Genomic DNA, 20,387 nt, shown 5'->3' on the forward strand with positions numbered 1-20,387 from the left:
CCAGTTCAGTCCACCAGTGGCTTGTAGGCATCTGTGCTGATGCTCAGTGGGTTCCCAGACAGTTTTCAGACGTGGATTTTGCACATTCTGCCAAAGGCTGATGTAAGGGCAAGCGTGCATAGACATGTAGGATTTAACTGTACAATACCTTGAGGGGAGTTGTGGGGAAATGGGCTGGAGGGGGGGAAAAAAAAATCATTCACATCATACTTTATTTCTGTTGTGCTTTTGAAACATTTAGTTGGCTTTGTATGAACGCTCTTTTATTTTGTGTGGGCGATGTGTTATTATAAGCGTTATTATTTACAGTTACTTCCAATTTTTGCAGTCTGTGTGAAGGGAAGAACTTAACCTGTGTAGCCTGTGAGCCTGTGGAGAGCACCCTAACACTGACAACACCTATTCCAGAGGAGGATATTGAGCGACCAGCCAGTGAATACTCCTGCAGCAAAATGATGGACTTGGCCTTCCTGATTGATGGCTCCGACAAACTGTCAGAGGAGGACTTTGAACACCTCAAGTCTTTCGTAATTGGTGTGATGAAGAAACTCCACATCTCCCAGAAGAAGATCCGAGTGTCAGTTCTGGTGTACAGGGGTGGTCCCACGATCTATCTCGGCCTTAAGGACATCAAAACAAACTCCCAGATGAGAAAAATTGTCCAAGGCATAAAATACACGGGCGATAAAGAAGCCTCTGCCTCTGAAGTCCTCAAATACATCGTGTTCCACGTGTTTGGGAAAGCAGAGAGGACCAATGCTGCCAGGATTGCAGTGCTGTTCATAGCAAGCAAGTCTCCGGGGAAGGTCCGCGGCATCCTCCAGGTGCTGAAGAACAGGGATATCGCGGTCATTCCCGTGGGGATCGGGCCCCACATCAACGTGGAGCAGGTCAAGTTCATCGAAAAGCAGTCACCCCTTAACAGATCCTACCGAGTGAGCAACGTTTTAGAGCTGATGGACAGGGGAGATGATCTCATCGACGGTCTGTGTGAGCTGGGACCTGAGGAAAGTTCTCTGTTGCCGGCGACGTCCGCCCCGATGACGTCCCGTGTCCTGCTTCCCCCTCGGGACCCACAGCCACACCACCCTCTTCAGCAGAGCCCCCTCCCCAAAAGCTGGACATTGCTTTTGTTGTGGAAGGCTCTGACAACGTGGGGGAGGAGAATTTCCATAAAGCCAAGCAGTTCCTCGAGAAGGTGGTCACAGGGATGAACGTGGGGTGGGACGATATTCACGTTACGATCATGCAGTACTCAGAGACTGTCACTCTGGAGTATTCCTTTAGGGAAATGCAGTCAAAGGAAAGCATTATTGAGAAGGTGAGGGGCATACCCTACCAAGGGGGGAAGGCTACCAACACTGGGAATGCCCTGGATTATATTTCCAAACACACATTTACAACAGTGAACGGGGGCAGGCAAGACGTGCCTCGCTTGGTGTATATGGTGTCATCCAGCCCTTCCACTGATGTTATCACACGACCCCCCAGGAGCATAAATGTTATTCCCATAGGCATAACCCCTGGTGCAGATATCCAAGAACTCAGAAGGATCAGCCAGCCCAATAACCCAATTATCTTGAATAGTTATGACAGACTTATTGAAGAAGCGCCTGAATTAGTGCTGCAGTCATGCTGCTCTCACAGACGTTGGACTGAAATTACAGGTAAAATTGGGTGTGTTTTCTGTGTCATTTCCTCTTTCCTCTATCCTGTCTCTGCTGTTTACCCCTCAAACTGATGCAATTTAAAGGGCCCCCGTGTCTCGTTTGATATCTTCTTGTCCAAATGCCAGGGAGGGGCTATCTATCATCACTGGAGGCTGAGGATGCTGCTTCAGCTCAGCAGAACTGAGCACAGACCTGCTGTGAGCCTTCTGTAGGCTCAGAAATTCTTGTGTTCTTTTGCCATTGAAGCGCAGCAGTTTTCAGATAGGTCGGAGGAGAAAACCACTTATTCTTCTCTGTCTAGTATAATACAAAAATTTACTGCCTGTTTCCTGAAGTCTTCATTGGATTTTTCTATTTTTATTGCTTTTTTGTTTGTTTGTTTGTTTTTTTGGGGGTGATGAGGTTAGTTTTTGGGTGTTGTTAATTTGGTTTTGTTTTGTTTGTTGCTGGTTTGTAATTGGTTTTGTTGTTGCTGTTTGCTGTTGGTTTTTGTTTTGGTCCCCCAAGAGTAAAATAAAACTAGTAGAAAGCAGGAATTGAAATACCCACATATCCCACTGAATATGAATCTCAGGGCTTTCATTAAGGGGCATCACTTACTGTTTTAACTGGTCCTTATCCTGCTTTGTTTTCCTAAAATACATTCCCAAAATGCCCTTTCTGCTCCTACCCATAGCTTAGCAGATGCTACTTTTGCTTATCACGTACAAAATAACCTTTTTCCCCCTCTTCCTCCACCCCGCCCCCAGAGCTGTGCAACAAACCTATGGATGTCCTGTTTCTTCTGGATGGGAGCTCCAATGTTGGAGCAGCAGAGTTCGAGGAGATGAAAAGCTTTGTGCGGGCGTTTATTGAAAGCGTCGTGATCGGTACGTGCCTGTCTTTTACAGCCAAAACACAGGAAGGGGTTGGGTGTTCTTTTGCTTGTAGAGGACAAATCAGCTCCTCAGCGTAGGTTTTTCAATTTTTGTGTTTAAATGACTCATTCCAATTGAAGTTTATCTTGGGGGAATCAGGCTAGTCACGTTTTTTTGTTCAGATACACAGTTTGGTTTCCTCCCAAATCGAGGTGGTGTGGTTCAGGTGGATGCAGGTTTGACATCCAGTTCTGGGAGCAGTGGGATGAGGAGTAGCTTGGACATGTGAGGTTGAACACTTCCCTGTAAATACTGTGTGTGCCAAACAGGGCAAGGGGGCCCTGCCACAGGATGGAGGTTTACCTGAATGTTATTTTGACAGAAAAGCCAAAATACCTGTTTTTGGTTCAGTTCTGAATTGGGTTCAGCATACTTGGAAATGATAGCACAGGTTCAGTTCTGGTCTGAGGAAGAATGGATAATTCAGAGAAGTTTTGCTTTAGGTTTGGTCTGACTACAAGCTTTTGTTCTTTGTGTGCCATTGTACCAAGTCCATCTGCGTGGCAGGGGCTACACAGGATCCTTGTGTTTTCTCAGTAGAATTTAACAAACCTGGATTTTTTTTTTTTAGAATTATACTTTTTCAAATTAGCATTAAACCATTTCCAGGGAGCAGCTGCTGTTAGTGATGGTGTTTCCCACTGGGTGTTGACGTGTTTGTGTTACACCTGTGCTTCCAAAAGAGCTCACAGGGGAAAAGTACAGCATTTGTGTATGTGTAGAATAACTTCGATTTTTTAGAGATCCTACATGGAAGACACTGATTCTGAAATTTATAAATTATTTATAAATTATAAGCAATGTGTTGCCTGGTTCAATTCTGCAAATCTGATATCTTATAACTGTCTCTATCAACTCTCAGTTAACAGTTTTATTCGTACTTCTCACAGAATGTATAATCAGAACCAGGATGTCAGAGGAAAGCAGAACTTGGAATTTCTCTTCATCTGCTTGTGCAGCTCAAGCTCCCTGGATGCCCTATGCACTGTGTCCTTCCAGTGATGTGTGACAGAAGGAATTTTGCATGGAATGGTGTCATCCAGGGAGCTTGGTCCACCTGACACATGTGGAGCATCAACCTACTGCTTGTGCAAAACAGTGTGCACATAGAAAAAGTGATGTTTAGACAACTTTAAAATGGAGAAGGACTGATATTGGAGATCAATAAAATGGAATTCTCCAATCATGGTCAAATTGATCAGGGGTAAAATACTGCATGCTGACTCCTGACAGAAAATCAACGGTTTCCAGCAGTTGCATTTTTTTTTTTTCATGTGGGTATTGTTCGGTTTTGATCTTGTGATTGAAAATCCAGCTTTCACACTCTGATGGAAAAATCACTGTCTAGCTGTGCTTAATGTCAATCACAACCACAAGGGTATCCTTTAGATTTATTTTAAGGCATTCATATGCACTGCCTAAAGTGTTTATTTTCTGTTTTCTACTTCAGGTGATACTTCAGTTCACGTGTCAGTCCTGCAGTATGCCAGGGAAAATAATCTAGAGATCTCATGGAATGTGCCTCAAGAGACTGAGAGGCTCGTAGACATGGTGCAGTCCATTCAACAAAGGGAGCAAGGTCCTACCAGACTAGGTGAGTGATTTTGTGCATGTTGATGTTTAAACAAGAGGAGGAAAAACACCCCAAGAAATGCTAAATATAGCCTGACCCCAAGCACCAATTTATGCCAGTGCCATTGTGGTAGCATTCTGGAGTAGGACTCTTAAGTTGGGGTTTTTTTGTTTGTTTGTTTGGTTTTTTTTTTTAATTGTTGTTTTGTTCATTCATACCTTTACTATGTGTATGTTGCTTGCTAAGGTTCAATTTTCTCTATTAAAATGTATTAGTAGGTTACACGAATTATAGTTTATCCTAATGCATTTTGGAAAGAAGCCTTGAAGCAGTTCTCAGGATTTTGCATTCATTATCTTCCAAGCCAGCAAAGCGTCACTAAGAAGTAAAGACTTTGATCATTAACCTTTCAGTGCTGATCAGTTGATTAGACATTGAACAGCAGAACTGCTCACACTGACTTCGGTAGCTGCCCTTGCCAGATGTTTGTGCTGAGCCAGTGTAACCCCACCTGGCTGGAAAGCAGCAAGCCAGCAGTTATATTCTGTGTGCTTCAGCTCCCTCATCCGAGCTGCTGTGCTGCTTCCACACGGACTCGGGCTGGCACGAGGGCTGGGGATGGTGCCAGGGAGCAAGGACTGCCTGAGGCGACACTTCAGCTAAAGGGCTGCTGGTGAAATGTCATCATCTTCTGTTCCAGACAGCGGAAAAAACCATGTCCACTTCAATTTTCACGTGCTGAAACATCACACAGATTTCCCGCTGGGTCCGTGGAAACTCGGTGCACGCACGTGTATCGGTTGCAGGGCCCAGCAAGGAAAGATTCTCCTGCAGCATATCTGGTCTTTCACCAGATATACTGAGAATTTTGCTCTTCTGGATTGCAACCACATTTGTTCTGGCAGACACCTAGCATTAGGGTCCTGTAAGAGTCAAGGAATACGCAGATTTTTTTTAGGGTCTTTGGCCTACTTTGGACTGTAAAGAGTTATTGGTCCAGAAAAGTGAGAAATAAAACCCGACTTCCATGGTTCGCAGGAGGATTAGCTATGATTGCTTTCTCAGCCTGGAGAAATAAAAATACCAGATGGCTGATGAGACTTCTATAGGCTCGTTGTGGGATAAGCTGCTGCATTCAAATAGATAAGTTTTGTGAAGCCTTCCACGTACTGTGCTTAGAAAGGCGCTCGGAACTGCGGGATAAACGGAGCAAACACGGCCCTTGGGAAGTGAAAGGGGAGAGGCAGCCACATGACATCCTCATTAGTGATTTGTTTATGTCTCCTTGGAAAATGCTCAGAGACCGTGGTGAGGGATGTGCTGCAACGAACCAAAGTGGAACGGGGCAGAAGTTGTTCCTCCCAAATGAAGTAGATGAAGATAAGTCACCGCCGTCCCATCCTGCACCTTGTCGTGTGTGTGAGAGTCCTCCTGGCTGTGTGGGAGACAGTAACCCTGGGAAAAGTGCAGCCATTCACGTCTTTGTGCCTCTGCTCCGGCCTCTGGAAGTGCAGGGGCTGCTTGAGAAGTGTAGGTGGCTCGGTCAGGATGTTGCAGTTCCTGGGCATCTTTGGAAATTGCACATCAGAAATGTCATTGCTATTAGACTGGTGATGTTTCTTCTCGTTTGCACTGGCCTCCCTGTGGTGGAAGCACAATCCAGTGTAATCTTTATCCTGTCTTTGCTGATCAAAATCCCACTAATTTGGTCAAAAAAGCTCTGTGCAGAGAGCAACTGTTGGCTCTGTTGCCATCACTGCAGAAGGTGTTCCCTTTTCTGCGTCATTTAACCACAAGGAAACTCCAGAAGAGAAAAGACCTTTTATTATTAGGAAATAATGAAAAACTACAGAGTATTTGAAGGCATAGAAAGAACAGAAAAAAACAGCCTGTACTACAAAATTTCCCCATGCTTATGCACTGGGGGCATTCTATAACATCAGGCACATTTTGGCTCAAGTGACTTATCAAGAAGAAACTCTGGGGATATTAAGACATCATGAAATTGTGTGCAACTTCACCTAAGAAAAAACTAAAACAAACAAACAAAAAAAACCCAAAAAAAAAAAAAAACCTGCAAGAAGAGCTGACTGAATAAGGCTTCATTCAGCTCAAAAAGTGAGCTGTGCAAGAGTACTGAGAATCACATAAACGTGCCTCTGTTCAGCATTCTTGGGTGTTTAGGAGAGTCATAGGGAAGCAGACTGAGCAATCCCTACAGTAAATGCTGCTTAACACTTTATAAAAACACGGCTTTGCTTGCTCATAGTGCTAGTAAAAGTCTCTCGTTTAGGCTGATGTTTCCCGTGCCCGCTGCCTGCCTCAGGCTCAAAATTTTGGAGGAAGTGTGGCTCAACTGTATTAAAAGCATCATCAGGGAAAGAAATGCGTGTTCCCCACCACCAAGAAAAAAACCCCTGCAACTTTGAGTTATTATGAAAATATTTGATTAGCAGCATTCAGCTTTGCCATCATGATTAAGAAGATATAATTTGTCTTTTTCTTCTAAACTTCCCTGTGGTTTAGGAAGCACAGGCTCACCACAGCACTTTTCCAAGTGATGTGGTCTGTACAGAATTTCCAGAATCTTGCTCCCCATCAGCTCCCCAAGGCCATCATGGGTTTGCCAGCAGCTGCTCTGATCAGAGGGCTCCCATCCACTGACAGAGAATCTTCGCTTGTTTCCCTGCTGGTATTTCTGAGCTGGTGGTGCCAGCTCCTTTCTGAAGCCTGCTTGGAATGCCTACTAATCTCTTGCCTGAGCTAATTTAATTCACTGTCCTGCAGGTTTATTTGCTTGCCTGTTTTTAGCAGTTCATTTCTTACGAGGTTTGTGAGTTGAATGTGCTCCTGGTGCGAGGCCTGGGATCATCAAAAGCCCTTGGTGGTGAGAGAAATGCAGGATTTGTGACCTGCAGAGACAGGAAAGCAGAAGAGAGGTTTTGGGGCCTTTTAGCCTGCTCCTTTCAGTGTTGGTGGGGTGTTGGACTGAGATTTGTGATGCTCACGAGAAGTTCAGCCATTCTGTTAATTGACACATGTTAATGCCAGAATATCAGTGTGCTAAAAACTGGGTGTCTAAAGCACTGACCTGTGGGATCACTTTGCAATAGCTAATTTGTTTCAAAATGAAAATACTAATCTATTTTTAAGTATTTTTAAATCCCAATTCGATTTCAAGACCCTAAATTAAGATATCAAGATCAGCTTCAGGATTAGGGAGCTCTGAGTGACCTGGTCAAGTGAAAGGTGCCCCTGGTTGGAACTGGATGATATCTAAGCTCCCTTCAAACACAAATCATTCTGTATTTTCATGGTTATCATTATGGAGGGTTGCTCCTTATAAGCAAGCCCTTGGTTAAATAGATCCAATCTGGAATATCCACCTTTCAGACAGTGTTGGCTTCTTCTGTATCCCTTCAAGTTTTGAGGAACCATTTCTTTTTCTTTCTTTCTTTCTTTCCCAGGCAGCTTTCAGGTCTTGGGGATGATTAAGGTCTCTTGCAGTACTTGTTCTTTTTCGGTCAAGATGTTGCAGAAATGTGAGAGAAACCACTGAGGCCACTTAAGGCACTAATTCACAAGTTCCCAGCAGGAACCTCTGTCTAACTGGAATCCCCTGTCTGTCACAGCTCCACAGACCCTCATGGGGGCTTTACATTTCGTTCCCCCTTTCAGACAAAATTAAAGACAATAATTGCAAATGCTGCTCCTGGGAAGTTTCTGCTTTCCCTGAGGCATCCACCAAACCATTACATGTCTGTGTGTTCCAGATTGGCTTATTCTGGGATGAATCTTCATTTTTAGTTCTTGGATGTGTTTCAAGCATTTCTTGGGCACCCTGTGCTCTCTCAGATCATTCCATGATGTTCATAATTGCTCCCAGTCTGATATCTGTGATTCAGATTAGCATTCCTTTTAACACATTTTTCCTCCTCCATCCAAATCATTAATGAAACTGTTCAATGAGGCAGAATCTAGTTTAATTCCCTGTAGAATCCCAGTAAACACCTCCAACCCTACTCAATGAATTGTTTATGTCCATTTAATCAACTTTCAGCCTTTTCATGAACCATTCTGAATTATTACTTCAGAATACAGTTCTGGCTTAAAAGTCCATCTGGTAATAAAAAAGAAAAAATTAGGAAAAAAAATATTCAGATAATCAGCCCTTGTTAAATAGTCTTGTTGAATTCAACCAAAAAAGAAAAGTTCTTACAAAGCCCTTTCTGTCTGTCAGAAGTTGAGCATCAGATTTTCAGAGTCTGATCTGAGAGGATCATGGAGTAATGCCATCCCTTCTCCTTTCCCCTCCCCAGCCTTGTAGGATACCTTCTGTTGGTTTTGCTTTAATAATTATTCCAAACATGACCTAATTTTTATACTCTACAGTATCAGTAAGTCAGGAGTGTATCAGCACTGGAGAATGGAGAGAAGGTTCTGTTCTGTACTGGCAGCCTTGGGAATGACTGAAAATGCCTCTTGATTTAGAAACACCTTTTTTAAAGTAGCCCGTATAGATCAACTGCTATTTTGTTTTCTCCTTTTATTTATTTGCATTTTTTCCCCTGGACATGCCCGATGATTTGGGTCAAGCCCTACTGACTGAGCTGTGAATGCTTTTGGCTTGGAGACTTCCATCTTGATTTCTCATGGCTTGTATGTCTGATGCCTAAAATCCATGTGAGCGTGGAAGCAATTTTGCTTCCAAAGCCTATTTGTTGCCTTTTTTTTTTTTTTTTGGTAGCACATTTTGTATGTAAGAAACAGAGATCATTTGTAAAAATGATGCATGAGAGTAACATAATTTACTCTTGCATTCAGTCTGTGGGAATGTGTTGGCTGGAAGTGTCCCAGGCCAGGTTGGATGGGGCTCTGAGCAACCTGGGCTAGTGGAAGGTGGCCCTGCCCATGGCAGGGCGTTGGAATGAGATGATCTTTAAGGTCCCTTCCAGCCCAAACCATTCCATGATTCTCTCTCTGTTTCTGTGCTGTGAACACTCTTTCCAGCCTTAATACAGCCTTGTGCTTGGTGTTTATCTCGGTGTAAACACGTTAAATTTCCCTTATTGGTAGGGAAATGTCAGTTTACTGTTGTGTCACAGTAAGGAAGTGTTCAAGTTGGTTGGTTTACAAGCAGTCAGCAGTTTTTATTGTGGCCTCTGAGGGATTTGGTATTTCCCTCTGTGGTGAGATGGAGAGAGAAACAGCTGAGAAGTGACAGCTTCCAGCTCGGGGTGGGGACTTCGAGTCCCTCTAGCAGGACAAAAGTGCTCATTTGATCATGTCTTCAGACACCTGGCTCTTCTCCCTGGAGCTGGCTTCAAAATAAGGGGAGAAATCCAAAGAGTTTTTAGGACACTAAAACGAATTTTCCGTGCATTAAATTGGGTAACTGTTTTTGGGGGACTTTGAAATAGTCACTGGTTCTGTTGCAGTGGTACTTGATCTCTTTATGAGAAATTATAAAAAATAATGGATTTTGCAGTTTACAAAAATGTATGGAAGTTTCTGAAAATTTTCAGGTTTAATGTGAGAAAGAGAAAGGGAGCTGGAGCTGCTGGTGCCCACACCAACACACAAAAGTCAAAGGGTCATTAAAAAAACCCCAGCAAACAGAGAAATTTCAACTGCTTTTCACAAATTGAATGAAAAATAATTTGTGATTCTTACTGTGCAAAAGTTTAACTTAAAATATTTGAAAGTTAAAACCTGAAATACTTTTTTTTTTATTTTTTTTTTTTTTGTGATTATTTATAGGACAAAAGGGAAATGAGTCAATCTTCTGGCACAGTGACCATCCTGGAGCAGCAATCTCAGGGATTTGGAATATAGTCATAATAATTTTCTGTGTTTTGTTTTATCCTCGTTTATTTATAGCTAACCTGCCACTTTGCATCTAACATTCCACCTCTACAGACACAAAGCCATTTGCAGCAAGGCTTGTGAGGCAGCTGTAGAGGACATGAGTTAATACCTGGAGTTAGTTGATTTTTGTGGTCAGGAATAGTAGTTTGGGAAATGGAATCGCCATCACCTGAGCAATAACGGTGCTTTAAATTGTGGTTTTTTGCAAGTAGAAAAACATTCAAAATGTTGAGGTTTTCGCTGGACAGAAACTCAGAAGTGTTTTTATTTCATATGTAAAATATAATTCAGAATTACACTGGGAATGAAAATCAAATTATAGGAATGAAATTAATCCACACAGCTGGAAGAACTAAATAAAAGATATATAATTGCAAAGCAAGAAAAAGAAGAGAGACGTCCTGTTGTGTTCTTAAATGCTGTTGAAAGCTTTCTGTTGAATTTGATTAACACAAACATGAATCATTCTATTTGAAGAGTTGGGCTTGGGAAAATAGGTGACCTTTTCTGGAGAGGAGATTGATAGTGGAGGTGATGCCAGGTGAGAGATGGAAGTTAATACAAGAGGAAATTGATGTGGATCCTATTCCTGCTGTAGGTCCAACAGGGCCTGGCAGCAGTTCCTGGGTTGGTCCCAGATCTTTAGTTGTGGGCATCTGTGTGGAGAGATGACACTTGAACACAGGGCTGTGGAGGAATTAGTGATAATGGGCTAATGGAGAAGTGGCAGGATAAGTTGGAGAGGGGATGTGAGGCTGTCAGGGACTGTAGGGGTGTATGGGACAACAGGGGAAGGGTGGGGAAGCAACAGGATTTGGAGAATCCTTCCTTCCTTTGGAGAAGGAAGCTTGACCTCCAAACCAGTGCTGTGGCAAAGAAAACATTTGAAGTTTTTTCCAGATATCTATTCTAGGCTAGATTCTTCCAAGGGGTAAATTCTTCCTGAAACTCTTATTGAAACCTTGTAGAATATCCAGTTGCTGTTGCCATGACATCATGGACTCTCAGAATGGTTTGGGTTGGAAGGGACCTTATAGATCATCTCTTTCCAACACTCCTGCCATGGGCAGGGATGTCACCCACCAGCCTAGGTTGCTCAAGAGCCTCATCCAGCCTGGCCTTGAGCACTTCCAGGGACGGGGCAGCCACAGCTTCTCTGGGCAACCTGTGCCAGGGCCTGCCCACCCAATTTCTTCCTCACATCAAATATAAATCTCTCTTCTTTTAGTTTAAAACCACTCCCCCTTGCCCTATCACTGTCTGCTCATGCAAAAAGTCACTCTCCCTCTTTTTTTTTAAGCTCCCTCTGAGTACTGAAAGGCTGCAGTGAGGTGTCCCTGGGGTTTTCCCTTCTCCAGGCTGAATAACTCCAACTCTCTTAGCCTTATCAACAGTCAGCGTGCTGAGTGAGGTTCCTAGAGGTTGTCCATGCTTGCAGCAGCTTGGGAAAAGGATTTTTGCTTCTATCCCTGAATAAAGTTGGGTGACATGATGCATAAAGACAAATTACCGAGCGTTGAGGTGTGCTGAGGTGCACTGAGGGTGTGTTGGTGATTTGTCTGTGGTCTGACTTCCAGTGTTTCTCAAATGTGCTTGTTATTATAAATGGTACAGTGAATTCCTCAGGCAAACCTATTTCTGCTCCACAGTTATGGCAGGTTACTAAGAGGAACTAGCCTTTCAAGTGTTTATTGTTCACCGGTCACTGTTTGCCCTGAATGTCACATCAGTCACCCGGTGCCATTTCTGCTTCCTGACCTGATAACTTCCCAGCCCGAAGGAGCTTTTAAGAAAGCTGCATATCGTGATTCCCAGTGTAAATATTTGTGCAAATACACGTCTAAATGCAAGTACTAACAAAGTGCTCTCTTGCTGAGGTCATGATTTTCAACAAAAATTTGCCTGAGTGTTCACAGATGTTAAATGAAAGGGCAGCAGCTTCCACTTCAAGCCAGTTTGTGATTTGCTGGCTAAGGTAGAATTTCTTTGCAAGTTCTGTGCGGTCTGGCGTGTCTTTGGTGTGGTTTTTTGGTTGTTTTTAGTATGGATCACCCAGTTAGATTATGGGTTACTCTGAGGTCACGCTGCAGAGAGGTTGCTGGTGGTGGGGAGGCAAGGTGTGCTTTTCACACCCATGCTGAAAGCTGACGAAATCAGGGAAGCACTAAATCTTCTCCAGGAGTGAGAGCAGCTCATGAGTACAGCTCGGCACGATGTGAACTTGTGCGTCGGATCGCCACTGGATGTCACTGTTGCGTGGCGATTGGGAAATAGGAACATAATTCCCTGCAATCTGTTCTGTCCTTTCCCAGGAGTGTTCCTGTGGCGTTGCACTAAAGTGAGGAGCATTATTCTTGTGGCTAAGGAAAGGCAGTAAAGCTCCCATTACTGCAGAAACTGGGTAGCTGAGGATGGTCAGCCTGTGTTGGGATGTTAACAGCTGAGATCTGTCACGTAGCAGCAGTAAAGCAGGCATTAAAGTCCTTTAAGAATCACTATTTTTCAGTACCTACTAATGTAACACACTAATAGTAAAGTAAGATTTAATTTTATAGTGTCCTCTGAGTTTTCTGTCGTATCTCTTATTTATCTTTTCATTTCTTCTCAGGAAATGCCGTTGATTTTGTGGTCCAGAACGCCATGTCAGAATCCCACGGGGGCAGAGCCGGCGCATCGAGGGTCGCCATAGTCATCGTGTCGGGGAGGTCAGAGGACTCTGTGGAGGCTGCTGCTCTTTCTGCGAGGCTCAACAGTAAATCTCCTTCCACTGTCACTGTTTTTAAATGGGGTTGTTGCTTTTTAAGTAGTGCACTATAACAACAGATGGAAAGTTAGGACACTGGTGTGTTCGTGTCAGTTCTGGCCTTACTGTGCACAATGTTTGGGTAGGAAACAACCTGAAGAAAATGTGCCTGATGGAGATGCCTTTGAGGTACTGGTAAATTCAGTACCAATCTGCAGTTGAGGCTGAACAGCTTCCACAGGCTTCACACATTAGTGGCATTTCGTTTTCCAAAGTACTGTGGGTAGACAGGGAATGTATCTGATATTATAAAGTCAGTACTGCTGCAGTACAGTGATCCTTGAAAGGTTCACTGTAATAATAGTAATAATACAAATAATATAATATAATAATAATTAGAGGTTTTGCTGAGATTCTGCACTGACCTGCACAGGAATATACTTCTGCTCTCAATGTGTGCTGCATGATGGTTTTTCAGGTTTTCCATCTGTCGTTTCTGACCTCAGCTTCCTCAGGTGTTCAGCTGAGGAACTTTGACTTCCTTTGAAGGTTGCTCTGGGAGCTATTGAATAAGGCATGGACTACATAGCAACCATCAGCTGTTATTTTTAATTAAATGGTTTGAAAATAATCCAATTGCCGTGTAACTGAAGAAAGAAAGCAACATACTGAGACTTTTTACATTATAAAAAAAGTGAAGATGGTTTCATTAAGCCTGCAGCTGCATTTTGTTGACCGTGCATGATCTTAACTATGCTTGAGATTAATAGAGCTCATCCTAGCTAATGCTGTGATTAGAGCATTACCATTTCAGCCTTTAGTTGCCTTTAGCCAACGTGGAGGGAATGATGCAAGGAATACACAAAAATTAACTGTTGGAGAAAAACTTTACTCTGTGTTTTTTTGTTTGTTTGTTTGTTTTTAATTTTTATTTATAAGGAGCAAATGAAAAAAAGCCCCATAGAATCATACAACCATTTATGTTTGAAAAGACCTTCAAGATCATCAAGTCCAGCTGTTAACCCAGCAGTGCCAAGGCCACCACTACACCGTGTTTCCAAGTGCCACACCTACATTCCTTTTAAATACTTCCAGAGATGATGGCTCTGCCACTTCCATGAGCAAAGATCTCCTTATCCTGTGCCCTGCCTAATTAAAACCTTTTCCTTCTTTTTTTCCTAGGGGTATCCCTCTTTCCAATTGGTGTTGGCAACAGTTATGATGAAGAGCAACTGAGGACTTTGGCTGGGCCATCTGCTGCTACCAGAATCATGAAGCTCCAGAATTTTGAAGATCTATCCACTATGATCACACTGAATAGTGAATTTATCAAAAAAGTATGCATGGGTAAGTCCAGTAGTTGTGGCTGCATGACTGGAGCAAAACACAAAAATTGAAATGCCAAAACCAGAATGATTTTTTTCTTCGTTTTAGAAGTCAACGCAATGTGTTTTACCAACAATCATCACAAATGCTAACACAGACCTCTACCATCCCTTAGATGTGAGACAAAACCTGAGCCTTTAAGGCGTGTAGCCAGTTGCTGTTCCAATCAACCAACTTCCAGCAAGGATTTTAGAACTGCTTAGGCCTGAACTTTTGAGCTGTCACCTTCTTAATAATCAGGGCTGGTCGTCAACTGAGGGACAGCAGGACAGCTCAAGCTGTCAGGACTGAATGGGACATGCTTCAGAAATGTTAGTTGTGAGTCAAGTTTTCAAATTACATAGTTTTCAGACGTGATGTGTGTGTCTGCAAAAATTCAGCCCAAGTAGAAGAAAAAAGAAGAAGAATAAATAATTAACTTTTCCAGGAAAACCAATACTGGGGAAAAAAAAAAAGTGTAACATATTTTAAACAAATATTAATGCATTTATACATAACAATACTCCTCCTCTAAGGAACCTTGATTCAACACTGACCAGTATTTTGCCACTTTTGCCTCCTTGGTCTGTTTGTATATAGATATTTATTACACATACTGTTGTTTCTATTCCAACAACATCTTTGTGTTCTCACCACAAACTACTGTCTCCTAGTGTTAGTCATTGCACAGGTTTTTACCAGCATTACAAGGGCTTAGTTACATCTCCTTCACAATAAGTGGACTTTTTTGCAGAGCCAAGTACCACTGAGCATGAGGAAGTTGCAGAGTGTTCACAGTCCAGCTTGGAGATATCCGATCATTCTCCACTGGGATCACTTCTGGCATTTTAAAATCTCTCCAGAGCATCAAACAGCTGCCATTTTCTAGATTTAAACAGCTGCCATTTTCTTTCTTTCCTTTTAAAAGAAGATTTTAAAGACGCATTTCCTCTCTTCACGCTGCAAAATACGCGATTTTTCTTGCTGTAAATTACGTTGATCCAAGATATAGGATGGGGAGCAGGAATTTGGAACCAGTAACTGTTTTCTTGTTGCAATCTGTGCTATAACCCATTAGTACTAGAGGTGAGAGCTTTGTGTTTTTATGAAACCTTTTCTAACAGTTCAAAAAACCTTGAATCACAGATATCTAATCTTCAACACCTAAATTTGAAAAATTTAGCTCTTCCTTTTGCTGTTGGCAAAACCATTGCTGTGGGGTGGAAAACTATAATCTTACCCTTTTTGGTGGGGCTTTATTTTCTTGTTTGGATTTTTTTTTGTTGTTTTGTTTGCTTTGTTTTAAGCTTCTTGCAATCTGTAAAGTATAATTTTCCCCTCCAGACTCACACAGTTGGATTTCTTGTACGGATGGAGTCTTGCCTCATGTATGGAAGTGTACCAAAAATAATACTATTAAAAAGGTTTAAAAGATTTCCTAAGTGCTTTCAAAATACATTACTTGTCCTGGAAAAGACAGAGCATATAGTGAACACAAGATAGCATAGTCTAACATTCTAGAAAGAGTTTGCTAGGCAGTGTTTTAATTTCCTGGACGTGGTTATCGTGTTGTCATGCCATGGTACCTATGTGAGATTGCTTCCCATCTGTCTCTAGGTGTGCACTGAGAGCACATAAACATAGAAACTGCAGTTCAGTGGGTGCCCTGTGAATATTTAACTGGTTCTATAAAAGAACCTGCTCATCACAGTAATGCCTGAATGTAAGGAAACTGATTTTGGGTGCTCTTATTGCAGTTATTTCCATACTTATGCTGTGTTTGTCTTTAGTAAATGTGTGTGCATGGGAGTGTAAATTCTCATTACCTGCTACTTCCTAGAAATATTCTCAGTTCCTCACATGATTCAGAAGTAAGGCTGGACCCTCATTCAGAGCTAAAGCCATGATTTTTTAAAAGTACCATCTGGGCAGAGCTGTCAGTGCAAGAAGTGCTGTAGAATTACAGCCCAGCTATTGCTCATGGGGTATTTTGGGACCAGTTTCATTGCAAAAGTCGGGTAATGGGAGCAGTAACACAGTCCATACCTCCTGTGACTCGCTCTTGTACACTTTGGACAAAAGCCTGCAGTCCTCAGGTAGGGATTCACACATTCTAACACACCCACACACAAATAAACTTCTTACAGCCTAAATCATGTTTTTAAACAAGCACTCTGTGTTGTGGTGACCACCACTTCAAAGGCTGGGTGAGGGAGTGATGTGACTAAAACACGTCTGCTTCTCTTTCAGACCCTGTCAGAGAATGCGTGGATGAGGATGGAAACAAAAAGAAAGTAAGTGCATTGCCTGGGTTGTCCATCTGGCTTTCGAGCTGCAGAGTGTGTGCAGGAGCAGGAATATTTTCGGAGATAACATGGAAAAAAAAAAAAAGTATGGGAAAATACTAAGAATTACTTTGGAGGAGGAAAATGTTGCCTTTTGAAGTGGTGGGGTAGCTTGCACACAACCTCAACTTGCAGTGTTGAATGCTACTGAAGGCAGTGCAGAACCAAAACCTGTGACAATGTGTGTCCTCCCTGACAAAGAAAAATGCTTTTCCCTCTCCTGGTGGAAGAACTTCTGGGACAGCTAACCATGGCCAAAATAAAGGTGAAAAACCTGTGAAAACCCTGTCCTTCTGCTAAAATTACAAATACTTTGTCCCTATGGAAATTTTTTTTTTTAGGAAGATAATTATTGTGTGATGATTCTCTCGTTAGGGGAAATCACCTCTTAAGTAATAGAATCAAAGTTCTCTGTGTTCATGTGTGGAAAAGCTTTTATTTATCCTGAGGAAAGTAAACCTATCTGATTTCTCAAAAGAAATCCAGATTTAAGAAAGCAACGACCTAGGTGTTAAAAATGTTTCAGTTTCTTCATCTCAGGTGAAACACCAAGGTTTTTGAGAGTACATGATACTTCATGCTTTAAAAAACATTAGTGTAAACTTGTGCCATGTTTTCCAGTAGGGATCAGTTACAAGCTTTACTCTAGGATTTATCTTGAATTTCTAGCACATTAAAAGTATTCCTTTGATTTTTCCCTTGTGAAGGCATGACTGTAAGGAAGGATGTGGCTAATAAAGAAATGCTTATGAATTGTCTAGACACAGGAAATATGTCAGAGCTGCCTTTCAGGGTTGGCCTTGGTCAGCTGGTCAGAACACAGGAAGGCTTTAGCTGAATCAGACACCAATAATCTGGTGGCTTCGAGGCTGACAGCCTAAATAAGAAAAAAAAAACCCTCAACAAACAAAAAATAGATTTGAAAAACTTCTTTAATTAAAACAAAAAAAAAATAATCCGATTATTTGCAAGTTGAACTGCATGTGTCGTGGCTCCCAGAGCAGACACAGGTATGTGGAGATGAGAGCTGGGAAGGCTGAACTTGAGTTCCACACATGTCAGATTTGGTTTTTCTCGGTGATAAACTCAAAGTGCAATTTCCGTTCTGGCTGGAAACGCTCCTCGAAGAAAACAGGCCGGGCTCCAGGCCATGGAAAAACAACCCACACTTTCAAAGGGTAGCCTTGAAGGGGGGGGGGATTTTGTGTTACCTCTTCTGTCAGCCAGGAAAAAAAAAAAAAAAAGGTGTTCCAAGGCTGCTGAGCATCCCTGGGAGCATCCAGGGCAGCTGTCCTGGAGCAGCATCCACGCCCTGAACGCCTCTGCTGCCTCACTGGCAGGAAGGTGCCACTGCTCTGTTCCCCTCTGCCGGCAAATTCCGCGGATCCGCGGGGATGAAGAACCGAGGCTCTTCCCTGATTCAGAAAACACAGGCTTTGAGGTTGGATTCCCAGCGTTTCAGGGGTTACTCAGAGTCGTTGCAGGAGGCTCAGTTCCCCTGGTGGGATGTCTGTCATGCACCTGGAGATTGTGGGAACTCATCTCGTGCAGTTTGCGAGGAAATCAGAGTGCTCAGGATCAAAAATATCAGCCTAAATCCTATCTATATCATGAACAACACGACTTGTTACCTTTGTTTTGGAGTTTTGCTCTTGCCTCTGCCCTGGAAAGGATTGTTGAAGGAAGATTCATGACTGAGGTCATCGTTAGTAGCAGGAGGACAGCAGATCAAATGTGCAGATCAACCCTCTGTATTGTGTGACCGAAAATAGGAGCCAGGGGAGGAATGTAATTAAAATATGTATGAAAATTCCTTGAACTGTCCTAGCCTTGAACAGTTTATGTCTCAGGGACACCCCGAGGTGATCGTGACACCTTAGGTAGGGCTAGACAGTTTTCTCTCCATGAGTTCATTCAGCCATTCTTTGAATCCATGTAAGTTTTTTAGTGCTCATCAGATCCAGTGGCAGGGGGTTGCAGGAGTGCTAAATATACAGGGTGTGCAAAGAGCCACTGGTTCAATATTTGAATTTGCCAGCTGATAGAATATCAGAACAATTATGGTAGATTAAGGTGGTATTTTTTGTTTTGGTTTGGTTTGGTTTTTTTAGTTAATTTTCATTATTAGTCTTGTTGTGATGTTTTTCAGCAGGCATAAAGATGATAATAAAAGTGTAGGTACTTATAATACTAGCATTTCAAGATGAAGTGATCTGCATTTCTAGTCTATGTATGGCAGGAAAAACCGTGTTCCTAAACGAGCAGTGTCTGTCTCGTGGCTTCTTTAGTACTGCTCAGCTCTTGGCTTAAAGAGCAGACAAACAAACCAACCAACCATAGCCCTGGCTAAATTAAAAGGTGCCAGCTGAGGAAGCTGCTCGAGGTACACATCCCTCCCTCCTGCAGATGCACAGCAAGGGAAGAGTGTGCGAGTCCAGGTCTGTAGGTTCAGAGCTCCCTCGGAGAGGAAGTCTGAGGCTTCCTGCAGTGTCCTGGCAGGCTCGCTGCTTTCAGCAGACATCCTTCACGATTTAGAAAGCCCTGATTTTCCTTCCCTTTCTGTCCTGTTTAACTCCTACGATTTCACATCAAGTGGGATTTAGGCTTTCTTTGTCTTCAGAGTCCCTGCATTTTCCTCTGCACTGGGATTCTTGGCTTTTTTGTGATTCCTCAGCTGGTATTTCTGTTTTAATGTGCTGTGCTTTGCTGTTCTTGTCCAGCTCTTAGATGTTTTCCAATAGATGTCCTGTTAAGGAGTGAAATAAAAACAATTAAATATGTATGGAAGCCAGACTTGCACAGCTGTATTTGTACCCTTCCAGGTCCTCCTCTTTCAGTGAGTTGTAGGCGAGACAACTATAATTAAAAAACATTCTATTTCTTCCTATCTGAATACTTTTTCCATACTTAAAGCTCCCCTTGTCACTTTTTCCCAGCTTCCTCTAGGCTCACAAGCCTGAAAAGTATTAAGCAACTTTCAGTTGCCTTCTCAGAGTCCTGAAACAGGTCCAGTAAATTAACTTCTATTTAATATGTAATTTTTTATGGCTGTGAATCTGACTGTTGTTGTTTAGAGTTGATGGAATCCCATAGCTCAGAGATACAGAGCAGTACTTTCACAGCATTATTCTCAGCTTGAACACCAGTGACAAGACTCATCTGTGAATCATGTTGTTACCCAGTTGTTTTATCCCTTTGCTCTTCTTTTTTATGGGAATGATGGTTAAAGTGAGAAGGAGATGATGGGAGATGACCTTCCCCCATAGCAATATTTTCTTTCCCATATTTTTATGCTTGTGGATCCCAAGAAGCATTAACCCAGTTCATAGAACCACTGTCTCACTTGTGCTGGTGTTTCTGGACTCACCTCTGTAGAGATAGCTCTGGGAAGTTCTGTTTCCCACATTTGGGGGTATTCTTGGGAATGCAGACCTCAGGGATGAACACTGTTTTGAAATTCATTGAGCCTCTTTATGGACTTGAAAGTTCTGTGGGATTTGGGCCAGAGAGCTCAGCTTTTTGCAGATCAGAATCTTGAGATACTCCAGATTTTAATCCTGGTGCCTTAAAATTTAGACTGTCCTTTAGAAACTGAGAGTATATTTTACATTTGACTTTTTAGTTTTACAAATCCACTACATCTATCTAATAACACTGATATGCCAAAGGAACAAATTCCCTTTGGGAAGGGGGGAACTGTTTTAAAATTTCAGAGTTGTGGCTAGAATAATTACAATATCCCATGCCTTTCTAGCTTGGAATAAATATTGTTAATTCCTGCTGTGCCATGACCATCTGTGGCTTATGAAAACTAAAGGCTTTGAAATTTTGAAGCAAAGCTGAGGGCAATTCTTTGTTGATTCTTCTATCCATGCATGCTGTAGGGTGGCAAGTGGTGGAGTATCA

At 42.4% G+C, this 20,387-nt stretch overlaps 1 protein-coding gene across 1 annotated transcript in view; it reads left to right on the plus strand.

Moving 5' to 3' along the window:
• VWF (von Willebrand factor) overlaps positions 1–20,387 on the plus strand; it is a 109,654-nt gene that overhangs the window by 57,741 nt on the left and 31,526 nt on the right. The window contains 7 exon segments of the mRNA XM_050324531.1: positions 329–1,061; positions 1,064–1,667; positions 2,420–2,539; positions 4,038–4,181; positions 12,637–12,780; positions 13,954–14,118; positions 16,387–16,430. Of these exon segments, the coding sequence (XP_050180488.1) occupies positions 329–1,061; positions 1,064–1,667; positions 2,420–2,539; positions 4,038–4,181; positions 12,637–12,780; positions 13,954–14,118; positions 16,387–16,430 (1,954 nt within the window).

Source organism: Myiozetetes cayanensis, unplaced genomic scaffold (assembly GCF_022539395.1).
Source record: "Myiozetetes cayanensis isolate MyiCay16 unplaced genomic scaffold, myiCay2020 scf3, whole genome shotgun sequence".
In the NCBI taxonomy this organism is placed as follows: Eukaryota; Metazoa; Chordata; class Aves; order Passeriformes; family Tyrannidae; genus Myiozetetes; species Myiozetetes cayanensis.